Source organism: Monomorium pharaonis, chromosome 4, assembly GCF_013373865.1.
Source record: "Monomorium pharaonis isolate MP-MQ-018 chromosome 4, ASM1337386v2, whole genome shotgun sequence".
Taxonomy (NCBI): Eukaryota; Metazoa; Arthropoda; class Insecta; order Hymenoptera; family Formicidae; genus Monomorium; species Monomorium pharaonis.
Window position 1 is genome coordinate 13,995,237 of NC_050470.1, and position 26,391 is coordinate 14,021,627.

General features: G+C 31.9%; 3 protein-coding genes across 9 annotated transcripts in view; 1 reads left to right on the forward strand and 2 right to left on the reverse strand.

Annotated features, from left to right (window-relative positions):
- LOC105832409 (fasciclin-1-like) overlaps positions 1-26,391 on the forward strand; it is a 365,719-nt gene that overhangs the window by 72,167 nt on the left and 267,161 nt on the right. The window lies entirely within an intron of this gene.
- LOC105834728 lies at positions 17,453-20,594 on the reverse strand. Of its 5 annotated transcripts, none has more exons than XM_012677404.3 (5): positions 20,567-20,594; positions 19,469-20,193; positions 19,094-19,336; positions 18,727-18,925; positions 17,453-17,853 (listed from the first exon to the last, which is right to left on the reverse strand). In XM_012677404.3, the coding sequence occupies exons 2-5, from the start codon at positions 19,762-19,764 to the stop codon at positions 17,665-17,667; spliced, it is 927 nt and encodes a 308-aa protein (XP_012532858.1). In that variant the 5' UTR covers positions 19,765-20,193; positions 20,567-20,594; the 3' UTR covers positions 17,453-17,664. The 5 variants fall into 5 exon arrangements, with proteins under 5 accessions (XP_012532858.1, XP_028047284.1, XP_028047285.1 ...); XM_028191483.2 differs by lacking the exon at positions 17,453-17,853 and adding an exon at positions 18,381-18,527; XM_028191484.2 differs by lacking the exon at positions 17,453-17,853 and adding an exon at positions 18,381-18,527 and having other exon boundaries at positions 18,710-18,925.
- LOC105840373 (zinc finger BED domain-containing protein 1) overlaps positions 22,380-26,391 on the reverse strand; it is a 39,093-nt gene continuing 35,081 nt past the window's right edge. For both annotated transcript variants that reach the window (XM_036285370.1, XM_036285369.1), the window contains 4 exons: positions 25,019-25,230; positions 24,601-24,681; positions 22,711-24,390; positions 22,380-22,636 (listed from right to left, as the gene is read on the reverse strand). In XM_036285370.1, coding sequence (XP_036141263.1) covers position 22,636; positions 22,711-24,215 — 1,506 coding nt within the window. In that variant the 5' untranslated portion in view covers positions 24,216-24,390; positions 24,601-24,681; positions 25,019-25,230 and the 3' untranslated portion in view covers positions 22,380-22,635. The remainder of the gene's footprint in view (positions 22,637-22,710; positions 24,391-24,600; positions 24,682-25,018; positions 25,231-26,391) is intronic.

Genomic DNA, 26,391 nt, shown 5'->3' on the forward strand with positions numbered 1-26,391 from the left:
TACGACATATACGAAGGCTGCTACTTCTCCAAAAAAATTTAACTTTACATTTAAATCAATTAAGTAATCTTTTTTAATATTAAAAACGCGTGCACAAATATCAGGTCTATCAGAAGCTTGTTGACCAGGCAAGAGATTCTTTTCAATTTCTCGCCATTTAGGATTGCAAGTCATAGTAATAAAAAGATCTGATTTACCAAATTCACTAACAATTGCCATTACATCTTGATAATTTTGCAACATATTACGTGGTGACCCTATAAATGTGGATGGAAGTACAATTACCTTTTCAACACGTCCATTTAAATTATTTGCTAGTTTTTGTATATAATCTTTTAAACCTTGATATGTTTCAATGCGTAATTCTTTTTGATGATCTTCACAATAATTTGTTCTGTCTTTTTCTATTTTAACATAATTATCTACAAGCCATTGTTGAAATAGACGACGGCCTGATAAAAAAATGTTAAATTTGTCACGAATAGCTATGCGATATCTAATATATTGACTTCTAGATATTCGTTTATTACTATTTAACTTTGTTAAGTCACGATGCTATCCTTGAGTACCATATGGATAAAATAATGGATATTATGGTTCAACATTTGGATCTATAGAACTAACCTTTTGCAAAGTTTTAATATTTCTATTACGTATTGTTACATATGATTCTGGAATTTCTCCATCGACAGTTGTACGAAAAACAGTAGCAACTTTATTGGTCCTTCGAATATTATATCGACGTCGATCCATACCTGGTTTTAATATAAATGATAATTGTAATTCTGGCATCAATTCTCCAGATTCTATTTCTAATCGTCGTTAATTCTCTAATTTTTCACCCATTATTTGATAAGATTGAACAAATACATTTGATTCTCTTATTATATGTTCAAGATTATGTACAATTTCAAAATCTAAACCTGACTTATCAGTAAGATGTTACGTCTGGCCGATTTTTCGCGCCGGCCGTCACGATTTAAGCAAGGATCGCGCCTTGCGATGACGCGTTACCACGGTAACCGAACGCTGGCGGATTCACGCGCTCTCGGTGCCGGGCCCCCCTGAGGCGCCACGACTCTGGATTATTAGTAGTACTCGCGCAAACCGATTAATTGATTCAATTAATTAATTACTCCTTGGAGAGGAGGCAAACCTATGCTCCCACTAGCGCCGGTGCATTTGCATTCGCGTGGGACCATTTGGGGTAGGGTAGTAAAGGCCGAACACCCTTAATTAATTAACAAACGGCATAAATCAAATTCGAACACGAGAAGGAGCACGCTGTACCTCCGTTGTACAGGAATCTCCTATCCTCAACTCCGTTTAGAAAAACTCAATTAAGGAATGCGAGCGATTAGAAGAAGCGGGCGATAGTTGCGCGCCCCGCGACTGGAAAATATGAATAAGAGAGCAAAACTTCATCTGATGACCACGAAATCAAACACGATAATTAACTAATTATCAAATTAAGTGACAGGCATTAGATGATTTATTGCTCCTCTTTCCGCGCTCTTCACCTCCGAATACCCTCACTTGCGGGTATATAAGCCGTGATTTTCGGGCGAAATAAGAGATTTTGCCTCCTTCTCTTGCGCCGAAAGGCTGTAAGAGTCACTCCGCGAACCTATTTGAACTTAGAATATTTTTCACATTTTCAAATTCAAACTTAGAGTATTTTCGCATTTTAAAATTCAAACTTAGAATATTTCTCGGGATTCGGAACTTAGAATTATTTCAAATAACGCGATTTGAACTTAGAATATTTCTGGTATTTTGGACTCAGATTATTTTCGTTGATCGGCACTCAAAATTGGTTCAATTGATTTAACTTAACCTTAGGATATTCTCACAATTTTACTTCAGACTTTCAAGAGAGACTTGAGATGGCAAATTCTCCCTTCCGTTACTAATTAATTTTCTTTATTATTATAGACCGCGACTAGCGATCACAGCGAGCGACGTGCGTGCAAACCGTATAGGTGTGAACCCGGGAAATTGTGAAGGTGCGAGTTCTTCTATTATTTCAATTTTTTTTTGTTTATTAAAATTAGTATAATTAAGATAGAGACTTTTTTTTCTCTCTTTTTCTTCCTCTTTTTCGCCGCGTCGCGGAATCGTGTGTGCGAGACGATCGGTGGTGCTTCGACCCCCTTTTTTTTATTTTTTTTTCTTTCTCCATTCATAGACGGTAAGAGTGGTGAACCATAGCTTAGAGCTGCAGTTCCATAAGGAGCGTAGCGGCCCTCGTCACCCGCTGAGAGAGCGCGTTTCAGCGTTCGCTCGCGGCACGCGGGAGGATCGTGCGACTTGCTTCTCTCTCTCTCTCTCTCTCTCTCTCTCTCTCTCTCTCTCTCTCTTTCTCTCTAAAAAATAAACCTCGTTAACCTCGTAAATGATTAATCTTTGTTGTGTTTTTTGAACGTGCCGAGAAACGCGCGAAATTTCTAATTGGCTGATCCCCTCTTTATTACTTTTCCGAGATTCCGTTTTTCGAATTCCGGCTGCCATGGGACAGCACCCTTATATTCATTGCCAAAAAGAGGCGAGGACGTCTTCTCCTCCTGGGGAGAATGGATCGGTCGAGCGACTATGGCAAAAAATCCACCATACTCGTAAAGGGCGAGAGTACTGCTGAATAGTTGAAGGGGCGAGTAAGGCAAGCATCGCATTCAGTGCCGGTTTTGGAACTTGTCGCGCTTCAAAAGCTTGCCGGATAAATTCCCTGCCGCCAGGGAAAGGGAGTTTGCCGCTGGATGTTGGGACCTAAGAGGGGCGAAGAGAAGATTATTAAAAGGAGAAAATATTCGAGATTTCTCAATTAACATACGCTGGAAAAGAGGGAGCTAGGGTTGCAAAGGGCACTATGGCATAATAACAACACCTACAGCATTGTCATCAAAAATTTTTCGTAACACTTTGGAAAGTAAGATAAAAGGAGGAAAGACGTAAAAGAAAAAACCTTTCCAAGAAAAAAGAAGGCTAATTCTGACAAAGGCCATTTGGTATTTGTATCCAAACGCTGAGATTTGCTATCCGCGAAAACATTTTCTGACAAGGATATATAGGATGCAAAAAGAAAAATATTTCTCTCCTCGTACCACTGCCAGATATCCTTTGCAAGAAAAGAAATTTCCTCACCTTTCGACGGAAGGAGAGGCAATTTAACAGAACCAAAATAATTGATATGCGATAAAACAGTCGTGTTATCGAGCCTCAGAAGAATATCACAGTGTCTGCATGCGGACGCAAAGGACTTGAGAGCGTAAAAAACTGTCTTTAATTCGAGAACGTTAATATGAAGATGACGATCTTCTTCAGATCACCTTACATGGATACGATTAATAAAGCATGAAGCACCCCAGTCGGTGAAAGACGCATTTGAAAAAATTTCCAAGGCATAATTGCTTGAACAAATAAAATTCTTTTGGTGAGGATCCGGTAAAAATGAAAACCACCAAAGAAAATCCTCTTCGAGTGAAAGGGATAATTTCAATTCTACCGAGAAGTTATTGGAGGATTTTTCTAAGGCAAAAAATTTTTCTCTTAAAGGCCTTAGTATAAAGAAGGCCGTATTTAACTGCTGGACAAACAGACACAAGAGAGCCAATCATGCTCGCGAAGGTTTAAAACGAAAAAAAAGACTTTTTCGATAAGCTAGACACGAGAGAGTAAAGATTACGACGACGTTGCTCTGGAATGGCAACCGACTGCTGAGTAGAGTTAAAGATGAAGCCCAGATACTTTCGCTCATGCAAAGTTCGAGCTCCGATTTGCGGAAATTGATAGTAAAGCCCAGAAAGAAAATTAATGATGTGAGCCTGGACATTAAGACGACAGGCTGCATTGCAAAGGGCAAGTAAAAGAAAATCATCCAGGTAGAGGCCTGACTCGTGACTTTGGGCCCGGAGGAAAGCCACAAAAAGACGAAGTAGCTTAGAGAAGATATAAGGAGCCGTAGCGAGTCCGAAGGGTAAAACTGAAAATTGAAAAGTTTTTCCCTCTCCATTGAAAACGTAAAAATTTTCTGTGCTCCGGGAGGATCAAGACCAAAAAACAAGAGTCTTCAAGGTTGAGGGAGGCCATCTGAGATCTCGGCAGCATGAGGCGAACAACCGTACGCCAATCTTCTAACTTAAAATGTGGCGGGAAAATATAAAAATTTAAATCTTTTAAATTTAAAATAAAGCGCATCCCTTCTGAAGCTTTTTCTATTAAGAAAAAAGAAGACAGGAATTGATCCTTCGATAGCTCCACCTGAGCAATGGCACCTTTATTGATGAGACGCTGGATTTCCGCGTCGCAATGGGCTTTGATTGAAAAGGTAAAGCTTGATTTGTTGAGAAACGGGCGCATTGATGGTGGAGAAGAGAAAGGAATGTTATAGCTCCGTACGGCGTTGAGAACTTCAGGAACCGAAGTAATACATTCCTAGGCATGAACAAAATCCGGTAGATTACCGGCCAGTCTCACCTCTTTTAACGACGATGACGGGAGTGAAAAGCTGGTCTCCGAGACCTGTCCCTCGACTGCCGAGCTTCACTCCGTCGAGGTGGAGGATTGTTCCGGCGAGTGGGGCCCTTCGAGTTTCCTGGAGTCGAAATAGACTTAGGTTGTGGCTGTACTCGAGAGGGTTGATGAGAGGCTGCTTTGCTGAAGAGGAGTTTGGGCTTGGGGCTCTCTGGCAATCTTCTCGTAGGCCTTGGCCTCCTAGATTTCCTCTGAAAAAGAGCAGCCAAAGAGCCACTCGTCATTCGGGGCCGAGTCTACTGTATTTTTGCCCAGAAAGTTCAAAGCTGGTTTGATAAAAGCTCGTCTCTGCAACGAGAGACGATACTAAAGGTCAGCAAGTAAGAGGATTCCTTCAGCAACATGTAGAAGGGCCTTCCTTCCTTCTTCCGGTAATAGTTGGCCCATCTTCTCTAACATCACCGACGAAATTCTTGAGCCGAGCACATTCAAGGCCGCCGCAAGCTAAAATTGATGCGAAGCCTGGGTTTCGTCTCACTTCAGAGCGGATACTGAAATTTTCAAGGTAGGCAGTAAAACCTTATTAATTTTAGGAGGGCCCGAATCGAAAGATCGCCCTTAACCTTGTGCTCGGAAAGTAAATGAGTTCTCAGAGAGTCTGGAAGACCATTGTGAACGGTGTCACGAGCAAAAAGCGGAAGGAAGGTGTAATAAATAAACGCTATCGAGAACTCGATCGGAATCGTTCCCTCTATGCCAATTTGTGAATAGACCAACAAAAAGGGTCGACGAGGGAATGCACCTGGTATGACGTTCCGGTTCCTAGGAACCGTCAGAGACCTCATGTAAGCGCTTACCTTCCGTTTGCAGCACAGAGGCAATCGTTTGCGACAACGCAGCCTCTTCCGGCTGGGGCTGCAACGGGACAGAAACAGGGGCCTGAGGCAGCTCAGCTGCGAACTCTACAGGCTCTGGATCTATTTGCGACACCATGATGTCGTCCGCTGGACGCTGACCTTGAGAAGGAAAGGGAGGAGTATTCGCCGGAGCATTAGACGGAGATACCGCGGGAACATGCGAATTCGCCTCGATCGCAGCGATCCGATTTCCTTGATTTGCTAGGAGCTCCAGGATACGATCCAGAGAAACTGAGAGAGAGAGAGGCTTCTCGGGAATGCGATCCGATATTCTCCGGATTACGCGATCTTCTTCCATCGCCTGAAAAATCCCGAGGAGAACCACGCTTGTGCCACTTGTGACTTCTAGGAGATCTAGAACGGTATCTCCGCAAGAACTTACCCATAATGGGTCTCAGAAAAGGAATAACTTTGGCAAATAGAAACGAAAAGACCGACGTGTCAATGTGTGTTGATCGACGAACAGAAAAACAATGAAGAATTATGGCGGACGTACGCGTATCTATGGACGCGCGCATATGTAAGGAGCGCACGGATCAAAGTAGGCCCTTAGGACGCGTTTTTATTTTTGTTTTTTAAAATTCCGTTGATACGACGTGCAGGGATGCACTACTACATAGTTAAAAGTCCATCCGGACAAGACCCTAGGCATAATGGACATTGATAGCTAATGTTTTTGACGTCTGACGACAACGACATTGATTTTCTTTACTTTTTTCTAGGCGGTGTTGATTAAATTTTTTTTCTTCTTCTGAAGTACAATTTGCTTTACATCTTGGCATTTTGCAAATTAAATTAGAAGATATCTTATTTAAATTAAAAAAAATATATTTCTTTAAATATATAAATATATATTAATAAAAACTTAATAAAATAGAAATTAATTGCTTATGTATTTGTTTATTATATATAATTTTTATATGTTAATTTAATTAAAATATTATATTAATAATTACACATAATTTTGTATATGTAATAAGTAATTATATTAAATAAATTGTATTATTTATAAAATAACAAAAATTAGTAATAATTAGTCATAAATATCTGTAATTATTATTATTGTCATTATCATTATTATAATCATTTTTATCATAATTATTGTCATTATTTTCATTATTTTCATCAATATAATCATTATCATTATTATCATTATTTCATCATCATTATTATCATCATTGTCATCATTATAATCATTATTATTACAATAATGAAATTTATTAATTTCAAAATTTAATACAATGAGATATAATTTTCTAATATTAATATATTGAAATATTTAATAAATATATGACATGTAACATATGGTAACAATACTTTATAATATAATAGTATAATTATTTAATAATAATTAAATATAATTATTAAATATTTAATTTTACTTCATTATTACGTAAACTTTGCATTAATATTTACAATATCATTTAATTAAACACAAATTATAATATTAATACTTATATATAAAAAATAATTTTTATAATTTTATATGAATGTCTTCTTAAGAGCTTCTTGAACGTCTTCCTGAAACAAAAGAAACAATAGTAATACGTAATAATAATTATAATACAATATAGTAATATAATATTAATAATAATAACAATAAGTTATTTTTATGTAAAAATTGCTAAATATAGAAAAAAATTTTCAATATCGAAAATATTGATATTAAGTTTTCTAAATTAATATTTTCTTTCTCAAAAACTAAATATAATTATAATACGACATTAATGGTACAAGATGGATAAGATGTTTACTCAGCAAGAAATATATGAACAACATTTTTTAAATATTAATATTTTATAGATTTTTTAAACATTATTATTTAATGCTTTTATGTAATTTAGGAACGAAATATCATAAAAGCAAAATATAAAAGTACTGATAAAAAATTTTATCTTGGTTCTTTATAATGCATGTTGGAAAACTTTTTCCAAATTTTTTACCTAAAAATTTAACTTTTCTTAACCTTTCGAGGTCACACTGGGTGGTTACCACCCATCGCTTAAATTCAACACATTATATCTTTCCGATTTAAGAAAAAATGATACTAGTAACGCCATTTAATTGTAATTCAAGGTTTCATCTATGCTCTTGTACTATTCTGTAACTGAAAGTCGCGTTGGTTTGTTTTTGGCAGTCGTCCAAAGACAAGGTAGGGTGATAGCCACCTCTGTGTGACCTCTGTGTAAGTTTTTTGTGTTTTTTAGTGGTTCGAATTTTTGTGTTTTTTGTGGTCTAAGAAGTGTAAAAGTATGATATAATGCAGATTCTTATGCCTAGAATTTTTAAAAAATCTTTATGCTAATTTATTCTTCAAAAATATGCAGCATAATGGCCTATAATTTACGACAGCAGCCGATGTAAGATACAATTTTTACAAAATAATGTACGTAATGATTTCAACAATGTTAATTTGGATGTCGAGGAAAATCATATTCAAAGAATCATATTCAAACGATTCAGAGCAATCTGTGGACGAGATGGACAGTGATCTTGAAAATGTAACGTTAGATTAACGCATTCTAACATTGCGTGCACGCGGTAGACCGCAATCTATTTTGCGAGGAAAAAATGGTTTTGCGTGACATACAAAAAAGTGACGCTCAAGTAAATACTACCGTAACATGACTTTTCTATGAAAATACCTGTTTTTTAGTATACTAAAATACTCGATGTTTAGTATGCAAAATAAATACTTTTTTTGAAAAAATAGTCAAAGACTTTTTTTTCTTAAAGTATAAGATTTGAATAATAAAAGTCTAAATTTTTAATTAAAAATATTGAAAATTAGAAAAGTTATGATTTATTTTGTAAAAACTTTTTTTCTAATGTTGGAAAATTAAAAAATTTTTTAGGTACTAACGGTTTTAGATTTTTGCTTAAATAATATCAGAATACATTTTCCAAACATTCAAGTTTATCCATAAATTTTTTTGTTAGCATATCTTTGATAATTACATAAATACAGCATTTAAAATGTTGTGGCCCTTTGGTGGATAAAGGGTCACAGGTATTTGGGATCGTCCGTCGATACTCCTCGGGTCAGGTTTCTTGAGAGATTGTAGCCGATTGTCATATAACAATGTGTATATATTTTCTATCTTGATTACACTGAGTTACACTGACGTAATTCGTTAATACCCGTGACAAATATAAAAGGATGAGCGACATACGTTCGTCGCTGTATAATGTGTAGCAAAGCCCGCTCGTTGTCTGTACCTCGGTGTTTATATACACCGATTTTTGGTGTATAACCGGAGAGGGTACTTCCCGGTCACTGGCCTTTGGTCAATGTTCTTGCTTAGCCAGCAATTGCTAGCTATGCAGATTCCACCCCAAAATTAGGAGATTTTGGGTGTTGTTTATTAAGCAATCGGGTGTATTGCCCGGTGCGACGCCCGGTATGTAGGCCGGGCGATGTCCGCGCGCGAGGTGTCATTTGACACCTTATATCGCTTGCGACATTTCTTGTGTGAGTGCATCACACTCACAACAAAAAGATGACGATGGGTGGTAACCACCCAGTGTGACCTCGACGTTAGAAAAAAAAAGTGTGACCTCGAAGGGTTAAAATACAAAAAAATTATAAATATATGGTGAAAATATTATATGATAACATTACTTTACAAATATTTTTAAAATATTTTTTAAATTGTTTAAATATGTTAATACGTTTTTTAAATATCATTAAACATTATGACATAAATTGTTATTCAAATATTTTTGAAACATTTTACATATTTATAAGTCAAAATAGTTCTTCATATGTTATTGTCACATTTATTAAAAATAAAAAACATTAATTTAATTAATTTTAATTTAAAATTTAAATACACTTTTTTTTGTATTTTGATGTTAGATATTTAGATTAAAAAAATTGTAAAAAAGTTTTTGAACACGCATTATATATAGAGAACCGATAAAATTACAACATCAATGAATTATATTAATTGATATTTTTCTTATTTTTAATAAATGTGTTAATAACATATTAAAAATCATTTTAATTCTTGTTTTTTCAATATTTTAAATATTTAATAAATGTTATGTCATAACATTTAATAATCGGGTTCAAAACCTATCAGCGGCAAGCAAAAATAAAATAAAATAATATAATTTAAATTTAATTAATTAATAAAAATTTGTCTCAAATTTAGTATGTACTGTCGATAAAAATAATTTTAAAAAATGAAACTTTTATTTTATTTTTTTATCTCTAGTTGCAGTTTAAAAATATCCGATTTAAGAAACTGTGTCCGTTTATTACTGTGTCCGTTTGGTCTGTGTCCGTTTGTTACTGTGTCCGTTTCACTCAGCTTGCTGTATCCGTTTATTACTGTGCGCATCTGGGACTCACTCGAAATTAACACTCAATTAGATGGCGAACATTCAAGTTGAAAGTAATAACACTCTAATTAAAAGTAAATTAAAGAGCGAACACTCAAGTTGAGTGTTTACACTGAATTGAGTGTTTACCCCTTGTCCCAAATTATACTCAACTTGAGTATTTCTTTAAGTGTTATTTTTAGTGTTTTTTCCGTAAGGGTTTAAGAGGACTTTTAAAAAATCTCATTAATTTCTCTTGAAAATGATATCAATAAGTAGTTATCTTTTTGCAAGGGGTTTCTCTAAAAACATAAACTCAATGCTAAAGAGCTAAAGAGCCCAAACAGAGAATAATACTTTTTTACCCTTACGGAAAAAACACTAATTTTGAGAGTTTACACTCAAAATTGAGTGTTAATACTCGATTTTGGGAGTTTACTCCCAAATTTAGGTGTATACGCTCAAATCTTGAGTATTTACACTAAAGATTGAGTGTTTATACTCGAACATTGAGTGTACACCCAATGATTGAGTGTTCATACTAAAGTTTGAATTTGAATACTGAATATTTAAAAGTATACTCTCAACATTTGGATATGACACACAATAAATGAGTGTATACTTCCAACATAAAGTGTGAACACTGAAACGTTGGGGATGTACACTCAACATCTATCGGTTGAAGGTATACACTTAATATTGAGTGTGCACTCTCAAACATTGGATTAGAAAATATTAAATAAAAACAAAAGCAAAAAAAGCAAGTTCAACCAAGATTAAAATTAATCTGCATTGGTAGAAATGGACATAAAACGAATATCTAAAATAAACATTCAACTAGAGTGTTCAGCTGGCTTTGAGTATTAATTTGAGTATTACTTTCAACTTGGATGTTTGCCATCTAATTGAGTGTTAATTTTATTAATGTTATTCTTAAATTTAGGATTAACATTAAAATTAACACTCAATTAGATGGCGAACATTCAAGTTAAGAGTAATAACAGTCTAAAAGTAAATTAAAAAGCGAACATTCAAGTTGAATGTTAACACTGAATTGAGTGTTTACCCCTTGTCCCAAATTGTACTCAACTTGAGTATTTTTTTAAGTGTTATTTTTAGTGTTTTTTCCGTAAGGGTAACACCGTTTGTTGTGAAGAAAGGATTTGTGGGAGTCAATTAGAAATTAGAATAATTATAAAAGGTCGAGGAATAATTCAATTGATAAGTATTATATAGTGTTACAATCAAATATTGTGAATTATATTTTTAAATTTCTTTCTATCTAACCCTAGTAGCAAAATATATTGGCAGTATATTGGCCATTATTGGCTAATATTGGTTAAATATTGGTTATATTGGGAATGCATTGGCCAATGTTTTCCCAATGTAATGCCAATATTGGTTATAAAATGTTGGCTCCAAATTAAAATGCAATTAATGTCCAATATGAAAAATCGATTGGTTCAATATTGGCCCAATGCTGAACCAATATTGAACCAATATTTCTTCTTAGACAAATTGGCTAAATAAGATGAAGCGTCAACTTTACAATATTAGACCAATATTGGGAATATTGTTTTTATATTACTTTCCAACCCACATAGAAATGAAACCTCTAATAGACGTCCATTAGACGTCTGCCATGGAAGTTTGAACTTCCAGTGGACGTCCATTAGACGTCCAGTATAGAGCCATTAAAAATCCATAGTTCCGCACTGCGTACGTCTATTAGACCTCCATTAGACGTCGTCAAAGAGGTCTATTAGAGTTATTAGACATTGTGTGGATTATTGATAGAGGCTTCACGAAACCTCGGTGGATGACTGGCGGATGTTTCGTGGATCATTAGTAGAGACTTCATGGAGCCTCAATAGATGATTGACGAAATAAGAATTTAAAATAAAAATTTCGTTTTTTTTTAAATTATTTTTATCGACAAATACGTACTAAATTTAGGACAAATTTTTATTAATTAATTAAATTTAAATTATATTATTTTATTTTATTTTATTCTTACTTGCCGCTGGTGGGTTTTGAACCCGGGACCTTAAGATTACGAACCTTGTACTCTATCTGCTACGCCAATTTGACTCATCGATATGGGTACTTGTTATTGTCTACATATACCTATATGTTATAAACTGACGCAATTATACTATTTTTTATAAAAGAAATTAAATTTTGCAAAACATATTAAAAATAAATAGCATTAATTTATTTACTTATTAATTTTATTGTTAATTAATTTATCTTTTTCCATAACCTTAATAATTTGATGAAAATTACGATCTATTTAGCATTAATACTTTAAAGCGTTTAAATGGTTAATTAGATGGTTAACTATATAGATCATATATTCTAAGAAAAATTGAGTAGTACATTTATTATCCTGTTTTTGTTCAGTACATGATGAATTAGATTTTGTGCATTTTTTTGTGCACAGTAATTGTAGACAAACCGTTATTTTTGAAAACATTATCTTTATGATAGTTTTTTTAAATATCAAATGAATCTCTCATTCAGAATGTTATAGTGTTGAGTGATTTCTGAATCAACTACGACGCCCATGGACGGCTTAAAAATCGGACAGCATTGTGATATTTTTTATCCCATACAGCACAAAAGCTTGCAGCAACATTGCTGCAACGTTGCAACATTGCATATTGCGATGTAATGTTTCAGAGATATTGCAAAGGCATTATTTTACAATATTACTTCAGCAATGATGCAGCAACATTTTAAAATATTATTAAAATAGTGAAAATAGATAAAATTAATATTCAATAGAGTTTGAATAAATATATTACAGTAACTTTTCAAAAATAATGTAAAAGTGATCGTTCTATATTATTTAAAATTTTTCATCTATAGAGATACATGCATTCTGGAGTAGTTTTAATTTGTTTGTAAAACTATTATTATGTAGATTTGTGTATAACAGAGTACAAGGTTATTCAAAATTATTTTAAATAACTGTATTTTTTAATTTAACAAATACAGAGTGATTATAGTGACATCAACTAAACGATCATCCGATCAATTCATTCAGTTTTAAATAACTATATTTTGAATTTAACAACAGAGTGATTACGTCAACCAAAAGATAAATTTTGTAAGTTTTGTCTCTCTCATCTTATAATGTACTTATATAAGATAAAAGACAAAACTTGCAAAGTTTATCTTTTGGTTGAAGTTTCACTAATCACTCTGTATTTGTTAAATTCAAAATAGTTATTTAAAATCAGATGAATTATTTTGAATAATCTTTTTCTGAATAATATTGCATACATATTTTACTGCAATATTGCTACAATATTACGTAACAATATTTCTAAAAGCGGACATTTTACCATTGCTGCAATCTTGCAGCAACCTTGCAGCAACATTTCACAACGTTTATGCAATATTGCAATCTTGCGTTGAAATGTTGCCACAATGTTGCTGCAATCTTTCTGTGCTGTATGGGATGAGATATTAAGCTGATATCATTTAGCTGATGTCATAAGGATAACATTTTCAAGAAACTTAAACGAAACTCTTCAATGAGATATCTCAAAGACCTCTCTTAGTAAACGTCTCTGATAAATGTTACCATTTTGACATCATTTCCAAGATATATAAATGTTTTCTTAAAAAAGTTCTCTTAAAGTTTTCATTCTGATAAGCGTGTTGTCTGGGTAACTTCCACCATGGAAGTAAATGTTCCATAGAGCTATGGAAGTTTAGTGAATCCCTACCCAGTGAGAAATAGTACATCGAATCGACATCGAATTCATCATTTCGATGTTGATTTGATGTCGAATTGATGTCGAATTCATTATCGTTTCTCGCTAGGTAATGGACGTCTATCTGATTTTTACCACGGAAGTAAATGTTCCATACAGCTATGGAAGTTTAATGGATTCCTAATGGACGTCTATCTAACTTCCATCATGGAAGTAAATGTTCCATAGTGCTATGAATGTTTAATGGATCCCTAATGGATGTCTATCTAACTTCTACCATGGAGGTAAACCTTCAATGGAGCCATGGAAGTTTACTGGATCTTTAATGGACGTTTATCTAACTTCCGCCATAGAGGTAAACCTCCAATGGAGCTAAGGAAGTTTACTAGACTTCTAATGGACGTCCACCTGACTTCCACCATGGACATAGACGTCCCATGGATCTATGGAAATTTAATGGACGTCCATTGGACATCCACTGGATGCCAATTTCTATGTGGGAATATTGCGCCAATATTTTTTGCTACTAGGGAAATTTCTTAGAGTGAAAATACTGCCACGTACTATAATTTTTCAATTGATTTTCCATTCTATAAAAGTTATTTTTCGAGTGATTTTCCATTCTAATAGAAGTTAAAAATTTACTCAATTAAAATGAATTTTAACTCTTATTGAGTGGAAAATTACTCGAAAAATTGTATTGTGTAAAGTGGCAGTATTTTCATTTGAAGTTTAGAAAGTAATTAATAATTTTTAGATATAATATAATATTTTTTTATAAATTAATTATAAAAAATAATAAATATTTATTAAAAAATTTATAATTTTCATAATTTTAATTTTTTACAAAATTATATATTTTTTCAGAAGTAATTATCAGTATTAGTGGGAAAATTTCTTCTCACTCTATTCAAACTGTAATTAAGAATTGGCTACAACACGCTGAAGATCGAATTAACCACAACACAAAACATCATAAAAAAACAAATAATTAAAATATTAATTATTTTTTTATTTTAATTTTAACAAAATGTTTTACCAGAGAGGAATCTGAGAGCGGCCACCGCGGCCTTTTTCGTGCGACCGATATTTGACTAGCACCAGCGCCAAAGGTGGATGTAAAGTCTGTTTTACATTAATCGCAAGCAGCTAGTTGCGACTTGCGACATCCAATAGGCGCTTAGTTTCTAGTTAAAGCTCGACATTTATTGGGTGTTGCAAATTGCAACCGGCGACTGCAATTAATGTAGAACGGGCTTTACATCCACGTTTGGCGCTGATGCTAGTCAAATATTGGTCGCACGAAAAAAGCCGCGGTGGCCGCTCTCAGGTTCCTCTCTGGTTTTACACATTCTACTAGTTTACACCGAGCACTTGGTACGCGTATCAAGTAGTGAATTTAAGCTGATCAGCGAATGATTAAACACATTCACTAGTTATTTACTATTTGATACGCGTACCAAGTGCTCGGTGTAAACTAGGTCATTGTCTGCTGATTGGGGTACGTTGAACACGCCAATTTTTTGCAGTGTATGAATCATTATTCGGTGTGAATGTCCTATTAAGTGAAGAAACACATGTGATAAACAGTGATTCTTTACTCTTTGGCATTTCCGCGCTAACTTTGCACTTTAAGGTTAAGCCGGCGGTAACAACAGGTTGCACGCAACAGATTGCATGCAACTAGTCGCACGCAACAGGTCGTACGCAACAGGTCGTATCGCTTATCTTGGACAGAGAAACACTTTGTATTCTGCGACTGGCGTAAACGCCATCAAGATACACCCGTTTTAAGTACACTCTCTACGGAAAAAAATTACTCTCAAATTGAAACTTATGTATTCAAATTAACGCGATCCTTGTTTTATATATAAGAAACAATAAATGTATAATTTTCTTACAAGGGGACCTTACAGGTCATGGATCACCGATTTTTTTTATACTTATAGAATTTGAAGATCAGTACCCGGACTTCAATTTCCTAAAGCAGTACGATGCGCTTCTCAAAAATACTCGAAAAAATCGATTTTGAAAATTTCCGATATCTGTAAGTACAGAAAATTTTAACCTATTGTCAGAGCCGCTCGTAGCCGAGCGCATAGAGCTCTAGTTTCGTAAGCGCGGAGTCGCTGGTTCGATTCTCGCTCTGGCCTTAATTTTTTTTTAATAAGTTAATAAAGTTTTTTTTTAATCCTATATCTTAACATAAGGTCCCCTTGTTAGAAGAATTTGAAAATCTTGAATTTCAAGATATTATAATCTTATTTCAATACTATAAGTATTATTTTAAAAATATAATATAATTGTTTTGATAATTTTATTTTAAAAAAATTATAATCTTTAATTTAAACATGTAGTATTTTTTATCTAATATTTTTCCTTTTCCATTTAAAAAAATTATTCTTAAATAATAAAAATATTATTTTCTTGGTTAAACTATATAAAATTTTGAAATAAATCTTTATATTCAAGTAAATCTTTTTGATTTAACGCGATATAATCTTATTTCAAGATTTCCGTTTTGAAACTGGAGATATTGTCAAAACAATATTCTTTTCTTCTGTGTACCACGCAGATAAGAGAAAAGATAATTATCTCAGAAACATGCGGCGCAAACACATGAAACCACTACTTGAGTAGATGATGATAACCAAACGCCACTGACTAAACACGGCGACTGGCAAGAGTGGCAACCTATGTAGGGGTAGTCAATGTGGCCGAACATATGCCCAAGCTCGCAAACCGGGCCCGCAATGTTGGCAGCGATGATCGGCCAATTGTCGGACGAACAATGGACCGTAACTATATACAGCTCGAGATCGCAATTGATCTAACCCCAAAATTCGTTTCATTAGTTGGCCCAATGATGAAATCCAATGTAAACCCAAGTTTAACTTTATGCTAAACCCGATCATGAATTTAAAGCTATGTCCAAAGTCGCCTGATGTATTCTAAACCTAATCACGAATCTAAAACTCAGCTCACGATCACCTTTCTGTTAGGTATGATTGAGATAAACTTAAGTTTACACACACACACACACAACCTTTGTTACCAACCTTGATTTTAATTTAATATTAATGTCAGATATAGACCTGAGATTGACAAATGATCTAAACCCAGATAGCCAGTATGAACACAAATTGTTTTCATATTGTTAATAAAGATGTTAGCATCTTGCTACGCACGTATGTCGTCCATTGTGCTGTTGTTTATTAGCATTCGATATCGGAAATAAATTATTTGCACGTTTCAAACATTATGCTAGCATTAAATGCTTAGCTACATCACTGATCTTGTTTACTAATTTTGAACATATTGCTAGCATTCAATGTCGGAAATAAAATATTTGCACTTTCCAAACATTATGCTATCATTAAATGCTTAGCTACATCATTAATTTTGAGCATATTCCTCCTTGAAAAGATAAGATAAAAATCCAGATGGTTATTCACACGTATGTAGATTTCCATAGATTTTAGATGGTTTCGTATGGAACCATATGGAATCTATATAAAACTATCTAAAATCCATGGAAATCCACATACATGTGGACAACCATCTGGATTTCTATCTCAACTTTTCAACGAGGCTGCTATCAGATTCTTGGCCGTATTTGGTAGCAATGCGCTTAACATTAATTGTATTACCGACAAAATACTAATAGACCTAGTTTACAATAGAATCGTAAATTTTATAAGAAATTAATCAATCACAGTTGAATTTAGAGAAAAATATTTGATTATGTATGATTTATTAACTGTGATTGGTTAATTTCTTATAATTTATGACTATTGTAGCCTAGATTTTAATCATAATCGTATAATAAGGCTGTAAACAAAACAATCACAGTGCGTAGTAAAACAAGCGAAATCATTACTTCGCACAATAATTGGTCAATTTGCTTACAGCCTTAAGATTACGACTAAATTTTTTTATGTATAACGGCCCTAAAGATTATCAGCTTTGGGGAAAATTTTTATTGGAGACATACTCAATTGAATCAACGCGTAATATGTTATCTTACGTTTAATTAAATTTATTATAACGCTGTTGCGAATAATTATTATCTGTGCGCTTAAGGTAAAGGTTACTAATTTTCTTTCGTGATTTATAATTGTACTTATACACATATATATATTATATCTATTATCAACAAAAATCATTATAAAAATTATATAAAATATTATATAAAGTTAAAAGTTATATAAAATATTTTTTCTTATTCATATATCAAACATATAATATAAACTCTTTAATATCACATTATTCTTTTCTTTGGTTCTCAGCATGTCGAAACGTTCTTCGTTGAGCGTTTCGGAATCTTTGCTTTGCAACACGCAAAGTCTCCTGCATTCCTGCTTTATATTCAGCTTGTGTTGGAGGCTGAAAGTACTCATTATTGGCCATAGCATCTGAAAAATATATTTAAAGAAGTTAATAATTTAATTCCTGCATATAAATATTAAAATAATTAAAAAATAACGATAAATAATTAACAAAAAATATAATTATAAAATATTATCTCAACCAGCAATATTTTAAAGTGTTAAAAAATTTTTTAAAAACCATTGTCAAAAATATTTAAAAAATGTAAAATAAAATAGGTTAAGTCCCTTTTTATTTATTAAAGAAAGTTTATTTTAATGTTTATGTAAAATATATATTTAATAAACATAAATATTATTTTTACAAGTTATTTGTAGGTAAAATTTGTAAAATAATTATTTAACGTTTAAGAAATATTTATTTTATAAATATTAAAATAAGTACTTTTTTAATAAATATAAAAGACCTTAACTCATTATTTTAACATTTTTTAAACATTTTTGAAAACGGTTAAAAAAAATTTTTTTAATTACAAAAATTTTTAAGTATTATTTGCTGATTAAAATATTATTTTAAGCTTTAAAGTAGCGTTCATACTTTGCATAGCATTAGACAATTTAGTTGAATGAAATGGCAATGTCTTATCCAATTGATTTCCCTACCACGAATAAGAAAGTGACAGTTCATCTGTCATACTTTCTTTCATACACAAATTAAAAGCATTTCTTAAATCAAAGCCTCCAAATGTAAGAAAATCAACCTGAAAAAATTAAACACAAATGATTTGGAATATTAGTATTGTGTAAATGATAATATTGTTTTAAAATTTCCTAAAGTTTGTTAACATCTTGAAGAAGTTAAAAAAATTGAAATAAAACAAAAAGTTTATATTGTTAAGGATGATAGAATACATTATTGCATGTTACTGTATAATTTTAATACGTTCTTTGGAACCTTACAACGTCAGTATATAATTGATCATCATCGCAATGGTTAAATTCCTCAACATTTTGTATTGTTTTCTTTGGCAAGATATCAGGTTTGATAACGGTTCTTTTTTGACTTCTCATTTCTAGACAAATTCTGTTGAAACCAGTTCTCATTTCTGTGCAAATGTTCTCCAAGAGATCAAATAGTCTTTTAAAGTCATCGCCGAGACTAGAAAAAAAAAATTTAGTTTACTTAAATATGTAATATATAATGTATAAATATTTACTTCTTCAAATATATTGCATAACAAGTGAATACATTGTACTCTTTTTTATTTTTGAAATTTATGTAATTTCTAAACATTTTTATGAATAATAATGTATCTAATATACTTACTTAAGTTGCCTATCATCGGCATTAGGATTTAAATGTTCAGTGTTGGATATTACAAAATGGTTGGTACTTTCATCTTCTTCGTCGTTTAATTCATTTGTATCTTTGCTTTGCTCATTGTTATCACTTTCATCTTGTTTATCTGTTTCGTTAATTCGATTGTTAGATAAGTCTTCGTGAGATTCTGGAGTACTTGTTTCTATCGGTTCTAATTCGGCAAGATTCTGATTGTCTTCAAGTCGTTGCCTGTGTGTCATAGAGACATTGAATTGGTCATCTATATAATTTGTGTTTGACATCAAACATGTTTTCACAGCATATACCATTGGGTTACAAGTTAAATTTGTAGAATTACAAGCTGTCGTACATGCAACTTACGTGGATTGCTGAAAAGTCGGTTTTAATGACGGTAATACATATGTTGAACTTGTAAATGGCGGATTACGTTCTATTGTGTCTGTAGTCAAGCAATCGTAACGATGTGTTGTTTCGGGTGTAGCAAAATTTCTTGAAGTGACAAATGTAGAAGTTGGAGACTGCAGCGATGAAACTGACAAATAATTTTCGGTATTCGGCCCAGATTTCGTGCTTACTATGTTGGTTGAAATATGCTGAGAAGTCGTAGTTGTTGAACGTTGCATCGGTGAAAATGAAGTACAGTTTTCATGATTCATAGCTGCACATCCTAAATTATCGTTAGAAATAAGTGCGGTTTCAGTTGTGGGTAATTAACTATTTCTAACGGATGCGCTTGCGTGATTCTGCGCAATAGTTGTGATTGCTTTTTTCCGTAAAATATTTGAACTTGATGTTTCCTGAGTTGTAGGCACGAATAAAGAATTAGACGAGCCAAAAGGAATTGGATTATAAGTTTGTAAATTCTGAAGTTGAAGAATTCTTTTTATAACTGATACATTTTCCTTAACGGAATCCGCTTGATTTTTAAGCTTTTGTGCATCAGTAATCTGTCCTCGCCTGCCTCTTTTTTTAATCGTCCCCGTCTTTTCTGTTTCACTAAATGAAGATCGAAATCTTCGTGGCTTTAAAATATTTCTTTGAGGCCGGCGTATTGAAGACATTTTTCAAATTTAATGTGTTATTTGCTGAAAGATTTAAATAATAAAAATTAATAATACCACGGAGTTTCTAAACATAAAGATAAAAAATGTTTTATTAATGTGCTGCTAGCAAAGTATTAATCATCAAATAAAGGATAAAACAGATTGAATTTAGCATTCATTTAAAAAAGAGAAAAAATGAAGAGTATATATATTTCTGTAAACTATTTCTGTAAACAAACAATAACGAAAAATATACCCATACATGTATTTAGATGTATAAGTACCCGTAATGCAATAAAATAAATCATTAAAATAAAAAAATGTAAGCGAAGTAAAGGTATTTCAGGTGTATTATAATGGATAATATTCTTTACACATGCAATGTCAATTCAATAAAAAAAAAGTATTTACTTACAACATTCTTTGTTTTTCCAGCTAGTTGTCTTGTAGAGCAGCATATATATGAATATTTTAATATTTAATACATTATATATTACTTTATTCTGTTACACATTAAATTAATAAAAGAAATTTACAAGTTTTCTATACATACAGTAATGTGTAAATATATTTGTCTAGTCAAAATTTTAATAAAACTTATGTAAAATTAGTAATTTTTATTAATAAAATTGATGAACAACTAAATGTCCGAAATATACTGGATAATACCAAGCAGCACATTGCATTGTTAACAGTAAAATAAATACACTTATTAAATATTAAGAACAGTAATAATAAATTGATCTTCTAGCGGTTGACTGCAACTGTCGAAAGACTCCTCCAAATTGGAGATTGGCCAATAAGGTACAACATAACACTTGCTCATTACATTCAAAAGAGGAACTGTATGGATATTGTCTGATAATTTATTGCATTTGTAAACACCCACAGATGCTGAGTCAATTCCAACGTCATAAAAATTTTCTACATTTGTAAATGTTTTTACAATCAAATAAGGATTGCCTTGTACTTTGACAAAATTTACAATTATACAAATGGTCAGGTCGTGTAAAATGCAACAATTGTTTTGTGGAAAAATAGATAAAAACATTTTCTCAGTTTTCAATTTTCGAAATTGTACAGATTCAGATAAAAAATTATCCGTAATAGGTCCATTTTTATGACTGTCAAACATCTTGATAAAGCTTTGTTGTGGATAAACAATTTGTTTTCTAGTGCTACCTTCTCGCATTCTACTTCTAATTTGTTGTAAAATTTGATCCGGCTTTCTACACAATCTTCTAATACCAGTCATGTTGTCTTCGTACGGAAAAGCAGAAAAAGTATCTAATGATCCAAAATTGCGAAAATCTTGAACAAGATGCAATAATCCATGGATATTATACGAAACAAAATGGGAACCATACAAAGAAGGGCATTGTTCTACAAAAATTTGCAATCCCATTTCTGCAAATGTTAATAAATTCTCTGAAGGATTTTGTGACACAAGAATACGAATCGCAGAATGTAAAATAAGAAAATGAACATAAATACTTTCGTGAAGAATTCCATACATTATTGCAGGCCCAGTATATAACAAAAATTGCCGAAATTCAGTGGCTTTGAAATTATCGTAATCTATAATTGAGCGAGGTAAACGAGCGAATTCGCGAGGGCAGTAATGTTTTACGATCGCCAGTCTAGTAGATATAATTTCAAGAGACTTGGCAGAAAGACGAGTTGTTGATTCAAATCCACCATCAACCCATGCCCGTAATATTCTTTTAACCACACCTAAGCATACCAAGTGCATATAATCAAAAGGTACTTGAGAAACTAATCCCATTGGGAGACTAGATAGCGGAATAGCGCCTGGTTTGTAATAATTAGCATCGGATCTTTTCTCATACTCTGTATCACTTCTCAAAAGATGATTTAAACCTAGAAAAACAAGCCGTCTTTCACGCATTTTGCCAGAAACTTTGCATTTTGAACAAGGTTTAATAGACATGTGACCCTTATGATTTAAAGAAAATGAACGAGCTGGCATATCAGCAATAAAGCATCTCAAAGAAACAGGTATAATTTTTCCGTTAAATATGATGCCTCCCTTCTGTAAGATTTAGAGTTGTCGATATCGAAAAATAATATCGAATGTGAATATATTCATTAATTTAAAAAGTATTTATATTCGTATCGAATAAATATCTAATATATCGAATAAAATATCGAATAATCCATATTTTTTTATAAAAACTATTATAAACTTTTTATTATAATGATTTTAGTTTTTTTAATAAAAAGTGTAAGAAAACATTTTATTTTTTTTACATTAAAGTATTAAAATACAGTATTGCATATAAGTATTACACATAAGTATTGCATCACAGAACAAAAATTACATATGTTATATTATATAAAATAAAAAAAATATATATATAATTAAAATAAAAATAATTATGCATATTTTTTGCACTAGAGTTCAATTTGTACTCGAATATGTATATATAACACTTTGTGACATTTCAAACATTAATCGAAGAATCTGAAATAAAACAAAAAAGTATATTTTATCTTAAAAATACATATGTATAGTAAAAATACATATATTACACTTACTATTTATTTCTAAAAAAATTAGTAAGGAAAACAGCCTCTTTTATGTGACGATTTGTTAATCTACTTCTTTTATCAGTTACGACATTGTTAATAGCCGAGACAATTCTCTCTGAAGCCATGGATGACCCCATTATTGCACAATATTTTAGAGCAACTTCTGCCAATTCAGGAGATACTGTTTTATAATTGTACCAATATTTAATAGGATCCTCCGATAATGGAAGTATTGCAGATTTAAAATATAATTTTAATTCAGGTGGCATTTGATGTGTATATGATTCATCTTCGTCTGAATGTTTTTTTAGCCTTTCTGTATGTTTTGTCCAAATAGAAATACAATTTTTTTGAGTCTCTTTGGATGGACTTTGTTCTAACGTTGCAGAAGTGTCGCCTTTTTGTCTTGCTACGTCTCTAATTTCGCAGCATACTTGTGATATAGCTGCTGCCTGGCAGAGAGAAGAAAAGCTGTACACTCTCTTGAATCTAGGATCAAGTAGAGTTGCAATTGTTAAAAGTTTATTTTTTTTAAGAGGTATATATTTTACTTCGATTTCCTTTAATAAATTTTTTTTAAATTCCATTGCAGCATTGGTGGCAGGCTTCAAATCATTTAATGTCTCTAATACATTATGACACAATGGCAAAACGATACTGGCAGTTACATATTTATCACCTGATATTTGAGTAGTCGCTTCTTTAAAAGGTGTTAAAAGGTGAATAATTTCAGATACTACTTCAATATGATATCCTGCTAACATTTGTGGACCATCTTTATGACTTCTATTAGCCAATATAGTTCCCAGAATGGGTGCTAGTTTCTCAAATTTTTCTACCATTTCAAGGGTAGAATTCCATCGAGTAGAAATGTCTTGTGTCAGATACATTATGTTGCCTTCACTTTTTCCACGCTTTATCTGTTCTGTTCTAAGTTCATCTGATGCAATAGTACTTTGCTTGAAATACGTAACAATTCTTTTAATTTGTACAATAATTTTATCAAGTTCAGGTGTATTCTTCAAAGAATTTTGTACAACTAAATTAGTTATATGTGCAAAACACCAAATCCATTTTGAAGAGTTTGAGAACAATTCAACTGCCTTTTGCATATTAGAAGCTCCATCTGTAGTAATTGAAATTATTTTTAATGGATTCAGATAATATTCCTCACAAATCTGATTAAATTGTTCAGTTATAGTATTTGCTGTATGTCTTTCTGTTAGAGGCACTGCTTCCAAGCAAACGGATTCAAGATTGTAAGTCTCTGTATTGATAAAATGTCCAGTTATCACTAAGAAACTTCTAGTTAAATTCATTATGGTACATATATCTGATGTCAAAGATACGTAATGTACGTGATCCAACATTTCTTTCAGTTGTGACCTGCATACTTTATATTTTTCTTCTAAAAGAATTGTTAACGTAGATCTTGAAGGAATTTTAAATAGAGGACAAAGAGTCTTAACAAATTGTATAAAACCCCCTTTCTCGACAGTCCTAGTAGGCATGTTATCTTTGCATATTATATTTACTAATGCTTCTGTGATCGCTATATTTCTTGAACCTCCTTTTTCAAAACTTGTTCTTTTATTTAAGACTTCTGACAATGTATTTTGCAAAGAGTGTGACGACGTAGAACTTTAGGATAAATTGTCAATGGACTTGGACAGTGGACTTCGTGATCTATAAAGAAAAAAATAAAAAATAATTTTTTTTACATTTCTCATTTTCTGTTCTATTATAAAAAATTATAGACATTTTTCTATCTATTATAAATTTATTTCATCTTAACTTATTTCATCATGACTGCTTTATATGAATTCTGAGCAGAATTTTTTATCGTATAAAACAAGTTTAATGTTAAGTTAATTTCCAACAATAAGTATACATTACCTGCTACGTCTACTTGTACAAGTGTTGGATCCTTCTACATTTTCTTTTAAATTATCTTTTTAATTGTGAGTTCATTTTTTTCTGCAATAAATTTTTTTATACAGAACTTATATATATAATTACATAACATTTTTTAATTTAAATTAAAAGCTTAATTTATATATTATAAATTATAAACTTAAAAAGTAAAAATAAAAATAATTTGATATTTGATTAAAATAAAAAAGAGAGAGAGAGAGAGAGAGAGAGAGAGAATAAGATGAATAAACGGGAGAGGGGGAGAGAAAGAGTACATGATGTAACCCTAAAGAAATGTAATAAATTTTACATACATAAATATTTCATTAAAATTTTTATATAAATACAAATTAGTAACAGAATATCTTTATCTTAAAAAAACAGTACAAGTAACACATACCTTTTTCTTTTTCATGCATTCGTCAAATGCAAATAAATGTTGTTTTTAAATGAGTAAACAAATTGGATGTCATTCCAGAAGTTTTCACTTCTTTGGAACATAATGTGCATTTAGCAACATTTTTCTCGGTTTTTGTAAAATATTTCCATACACAGCTCATTTTCGAATGCAGATAATAACACAGAACATTTTGATGTCACGAACGACACGAACTGTACAATAGAGTAGAGTTAGTACATACGTACATACGTATGCGTACATACGTTATGTGTTATGCAAAAGTCTGTGCGGCTGTCCTTAAAGACCATCACACACGAAATGACATAAGCTATTGCATTAATATGCATAGTATAAGAACGCTAGGCCAATAAGCATCTTATGTATATCAATATGGCGACTTTATGTTAGGAGCTCATTGGTTCAACGGTCTTATGCTATGCATATGCAGCTTATGTTATTTCGTGTGTGATGGCCCTAAGGACTTGTATTCTAAAATGATCTCTTTAAAAAAATATTCGTCTTTAATGTTGTTGTTGAAATAGGTTAAAAGTATTTATTCGATATTTTATTCATATTTTTTTATTCGATATTTTTATATCAAAGTGAAAAAAATATTGAATATTCGATAATATCGATTTTCGATAAACATCTCTAGTAAGATTTCTTTCATTTCGGTAACAAATGCAGCAAAAAATTCTTCAGCACTGTACGGCTTAGGACCTTTATAAATACCTACTAATTCTGGCTTACTATCGCATATGTTTGCTACTCTAATTTGTATAGGCCAAAGTTCATTATTATCACTTTTATCTAATGCCATGCCATCAGTATTAAAATAAATTAAAGGATTTCAGGTATAACAAATGTTTGAGCAAGAGTTCAATAAATTCCTTTTTTTACATCAAGATAAAGATACTCTCCCGGCTCAATCGTAATATTTGTTATTTCCCGAGAAGTTTTAAGTAACGTTCTTGAATCTTTTGGCAGATAAGTTAAACATTTATGACTTCTTATTACATTCAAGATGTCTTTACCAACTATATGTGATATTTTATTTTTTTTTAAACAATCTGCTAAAAGATTTTGAAATTCTTTGTTATGAGCTTTATCATTATTATTATCATTCTCTGAATTACTTGTAGATTCCTCATAATCATTTTCATCACTGAAATTATCGATTTTTTGAAAATCACTGCAATTATTTAGCAAAAAAAGAACTGCTTTCATCATTAAGGACAACATGACTGTTATTGATAAATTTAACAATAAAAGATTCATTTTCTGAAGCCTGAGTTGTATTAATGTCAGTTAAATCATGTGAAATTGTTTTTGCATTGTCATTAGTTGTTATTATTTTATCTTAAACTACTTTA

What these genes read in the sequence shown, in the direction of transcription:
- LOC105834728 (XM_012677404.3), bottom strand. Translation starts at nt 19,764, where the DNA reads ATGAATCATGAAAACTGTACTTCATTTTCACCGATGCAACGTTCAACA. An exon ending in GCCGATGATAGGCAACTTAA is followed by an intron (nt 18,926 to 19,093) that starts GTAAGTATATTA and finishes TTTTTTTTCTAG; the next exon opens with TCTCGGCGATGACTTTAAAA. An exon ending in ATCAATTATATACTGACGTT is followed by an intron (nt 17,854 to 18,726) that starts GTAAGGTTCCAA and finishes TATATTTTTCAG; the next exon opens with ATGCTATGGCCAATAATGAG.